The 4,377-nt window shown below is 46.4% G+C and overlaps 1 protein-coding gene across 1 annotated transcript in view; it reads left to right on the plus strand.

The window, feature by feature from the left end:
* The window catches only part of Rnaset2 (ribonuclease T2), a 13,881-nt gene extending 9,771 nt beyond the window's left edge, over positions 1-4,110 (plus strand). The window contains exons 5-7 of the mRNA XM_013024518.1: positions 2,178-2,280; positions 2,858-2,932; positions 3,805-4,110. Of these exons, the coding sequence (XP_012879972.1) occupies positions 2,178-2,280; positions 2,858-2,932; positions 3,805-4,005 (379 nt within the window). The 3' untranslated portion in view covers positions 4,006-4,110. The remainder of the gene's footprint in view (positions 1-2,177; positions 2,281-2,857; positions 2,933-3,804) is intronic.
* Positions 4,111-4,377: the final 267 nt, after the last annotated feature.

Consider the following 4,377-nt stretch of genomic DNA (forward strand, 5'->3'; position numbering starts at 1 on the left):
CCTTCATGCAGGTCAGCCTTCATGCAGGTCAGCCTTCATGCAGGTCATCCTTCATGCAGGTCTGCCTTCATGCAGGTCAGCCTTCATGCAGGTCTGTCTTCATGCAGGTCAGCCTTCATGCAGGTCTGCCTTCATGCAGGTCAGCCTTCATGCAGATCAGCCTTCATGCAGATCTGCCTTCATGCAGATGTAGATCAGCCTTTTAGCCTCTAGAAGTATGAGAAACAAATGCCTGTTGATTACTTTTTTTAAGCAGGAAAAAGGGTGACAGATTATACAGCATTTGCATTGCTGCTTTTAACTGTACAGCTGCTTTAGTTAGAGTTCTCCTTCAGATGACAATATCCCAGGAGCCTTTGCTCTAAAAGCACAATTAAAGGGATGAATCAAAGCTAAAAGATGAGTAAACCTCCATTGCTTCTGTGCACATCTGCCCTGCCTCATCTGCCCAGATGACGTCTCCCCACCTCAAGCACATTATGTTCTGTGTCATTTTGATCCAAAACAGCTGGGACTTGAATTGGTAGATCAGCAGTGGAACAAAAGAGGTTGAGTGCCTTTGGGGAGGCTGAAATACCTCAGAGAGCACCCTAAAAATGAGTTTAAAACTAGCAGCTGCCAGAACACAGATGTGCGTGTGTGCATGCATATGTATATGTGTGTGTGTATGTATACGTGTACGTGTACACGTGTGCACACTGGTTCTGGGACTTGAACTCAGGGTCTGGGCACTGTCCCTGAGCTTTTGCTCAAGGCTACACTGTACCACTTGAGCTACACTCCACTTTGAGCTGCTTGGGTGATTTATTGGACTTTACTGCACAGCCTGGATTCAAACTTCAGATCTCAGCCTCTGAAGTAGCCGGTATTACAGGCAGAAGCCACCTGGCGCCTGAGCACCGGGTTTTAAGCACACCCTTCAGTCCTGGTTCTGACACATACTAGTATAATTGGCCATCTTAGGTCTTAGATCCTAATTCTCTGAAGTGAAATGAAAGGATTGGTTGCCCTCAGATTTTGAAGTCTCTTCTAGCTCTTAAAATCTGTATTTAGTGTGTATATTAGGAGCTTTGAAACCAGTACCAGGTCCAGGACCCAGTGCATCTGGATTGAGGAATGTGTTGCAATCACTTCCTCTCCTAAAACAAGACAACAAACACTTCAAAAGTGGTTGTGAGACTTCACTGAGAGCATGTCCTGCCCCCATGTGAGGTTTTACTGAGAGCAGGTCTTCATGAGACCTCACTCTTGGGGATTCTCTTGGGAGGCCCAGAGAGTTAGAGTTAAAGAGAAAGTGATTTCACTCTTAAGATGAACACTAGAAGATGCAGTGCTGCTCTCTGTGCTAGGGACATCTCCTCACTTCTGTGTTCACCTATACCAGGAGGATGCCACCCAGTGAATACAGTGAAACCACAGATGTTAATGCTGTATTTCCCAGTAATGTCACTGAGAAGAGCAAAAATATAGGTTAATATCAATATTTTATGTAACCTAGTTTATCCGAGATGTTATTGTGTGACTTAACCTCTGTAGAAGTTAAAATCTTGTATGCATTTTTGGCACTGATAGCATAGGGACAGTGTGACATATTCATGTAGAAATGGCATTTCTGGGACTTTGAGGGCCCACCCAGGTCCCTTCCTGCCTACCACCTCCTCCTGCTCATCCCAGAAGTACTACAGCAGGTGAGTAGCCAGAGAGCAAGCTGTGGCTTTGCTTCCCATGTGGGGCTATAATCCAGAATGGTCTCGGGGGTGTTGACAGGGCTACAGAGGATCCCTGTGGATGGTGGGTGGGGGATTCATCTTTCCTCCAGAATGTAGCAAGCTTGTTAATGAAGTCAGTGGGTTTCTCCTGGCTGTGCTTTAGGAAAAGACTTAAGGACATAGTCCTTTAACATAGTTGGCCTCAGGATGAATCTCAGAATCCACAGTCAGACATGGGCTATCTTTTAGCACAGGTGTGGCCAGTAGATGGGGCTGGTGGGGCTTCTGCACCTTGCATGGTCTCTGGGGTGCTGTTGGGGTTCAGGTTCTGGAAGGTATCTGTCTATGTGGTAGTGTGCGTGTTGGGATGGGCAAAGGCTTGCATAAAGGTGATTGTTTGCTGTCTTGTTGACAGATTCATTGCCAGAAGTCATAGGGGAAAAAAAAATCTTAATTTTTACTACAAAATATCATGTTTGAAAAGGAACATGGACCATTACAGAACTTTTTTTTGTTTGTTTTCAGTGTACTCCTAAAATTTGGAATTAAGCCATCAATCAATTACTATAATGTAAGTGTTGCCTTTACCTCTACTGTGTGTCACTGGGGACATCTAGCGGGGTGCTAGCTTCCTGACTTTACAGTGACCCACACCACCCCTGCCGCCACTGTTGGTAGGTATTACGTGAGTTTGGTCTCCATTTGCACACCAAGGAAGCACAGATGCATGGTCTGCTGAGTCATGTATGCTCCAGGTTCTTAGAGCTGGTGGATTAGGAGTTTGGAGATATAGTCAGTGTTATAGTAGGCACCAGAAACATTTTTTTTTCATGATAAAAGTATATTAAGCACAGTCAGATCTTTTGGTGGGAAAGTATCTATAAAATGTAGTTGTCTGGGATTTTGGATATTCAGGTCTGAACTCAGGGCCTCACACCTGCTAGGCAGGTGATCTGTCACTTGATCCACCCCCACAGCCCTTGTGGGTTGTCTGTTTTTGTCAACAGAGCTTTACCAGATTACAGCCACACACATGCATTATTCCAGCACATGTTATGTGCAGTTTCTCAAAGCCACGTGGCACTCAGCTCTGAACGGTAGGTTTTCCTGTTGAAGTTCTTTACTAATACACCTTTGTTTAATATCAGATTTCAGATTTTAAAGATGTCCTTACCAGATTCTATGGCGTGGTTCCTAAAATCCAGTGCCTCCTGCCAGAAAAGGTTGGATATGTGTCATATTTTATCATCTTTATCAAGAAGACAAAATTACTTTTCTCAACAGTTTGTCTTTACTGTGGAGTTTCCAGGAAAGTTGCATTTGTGCGCGTGTCTGTACCTGTATGCGGGTGTAGGCATGTACAGTGTGTGCACAGATGTCTGTGACCAGATCTGAGTTTGTGCATGTGGGTGCATACACATGTGGACATGTGCTGTGTATAACGGTGGCCACATCTGAGTGTGTGCATACATGTGTGTAAGCACACTTATGTGGTCATGACTGTTGTGTGTGTGCACGGGCATTGTTCTTTGACACTGCTGGAATGGGTTTTTGTGTGTTCTCCCTAAGGAGAACATCCTGCCAGGGAAGCGAAGCAGGGGGGAGGGGGGGAGGAAGAAGAGAGGTGTATCACGAGGTTAAAATTTCTAAGTTAAAAAGTCTCCATGGTTTTATGATGCTAGTCCTAATATAGAATAATTACAGTTTCTTCTTTTAGTCAGTAAGGATAATATTCTCTTATCAGTTGGTGTGCTATTTTCTCTTTGCATATCCGGCCAGGTGCAGTGTGTGTGGTCTGGTCTGCATACACCTTTCATTTTCCAAGCTGAAAGCACATCCCTTCACACAGGGCTGCCGGGCCAGCGGGGTGAATGGCTGGGTGACTAGGTACCTAGGCCCGAGTCTCAGCCCGCAGCTGCCGTAGCAGCATGGCTTCAGCTGCACCTGTGCTTGTCAGCTCTGCTCCCAGGCTGCGGAGTCTTAGATCTGCATCCACTGCTTTTGTCATCTTTAAGCCAGTTCCAGAGTGTTCTGATGTTGAAACTGAGATGGCAGTGCAAGGACTGAACGTTAAAGGTCTACCTTTGTTTTCCAGGGAGAAGAAGTGCAAACCATTGGCCAGATAGAGCTGTGCTTCACCAAGGAGGACTTGCACTTGCGAAACTGCACTGAGCCAGGGGGGCAGCAGTCCCACAAGTGGGATGTGCGGCAGGCCGAGGGGGCTGCAGCTCAGGGGATGGTGGTGTGTGACGATGGCCCCATCTTCTACCCGCCCCCCACCAGGACCCCGCATTGATGCCCACATTTTTGAAATACCCTGTTTTCAAAGGAAGAGAAAGTCACAATTCACTACTTTCTAAAATGGACTCTAAAGCCCTTTTAAGGTGTGCTTTGCTTTTTTGCTCAGTGTCTAAATTCGAGGTTTTTATCCTCATCCGATCAGTGTGTTCTCCTGGGCTGTGGCCTCCAGGTGTCTGATCTGCAGCTTGGTTTGTGCCAGGACCCCTTTCCTTTCACAGTGTCCGGATTCAAGCTGCTGCTCAGTCTCAGTGTGGCCCAGTGCTGCATTCGTAGTATGTTCCACCACCACAGGTCTTTCTTCTGGAGGGCGTAGGATGAGCTTGTGGATGGCGAGGCTGGCCCGCTGTGAAGTGATCCCTGCGGTGCT

The sequence above is a fragment of the Dipodomys ordii genome, unplaced genomic scaffold (genome assembly GCF_000151885.1).
Source record: "Dipodomys ordii isolate 6190 unplaced genomic scaffold, Dord_2.0 Scaffold77, whole genome shotgun sequence".
Lineage (NCBI taxonomy): Eukaryota > Metazoa > Chordata > Mammalia > Rodentia > Heteromyidae > Dipodomys > Dipodomys ordii.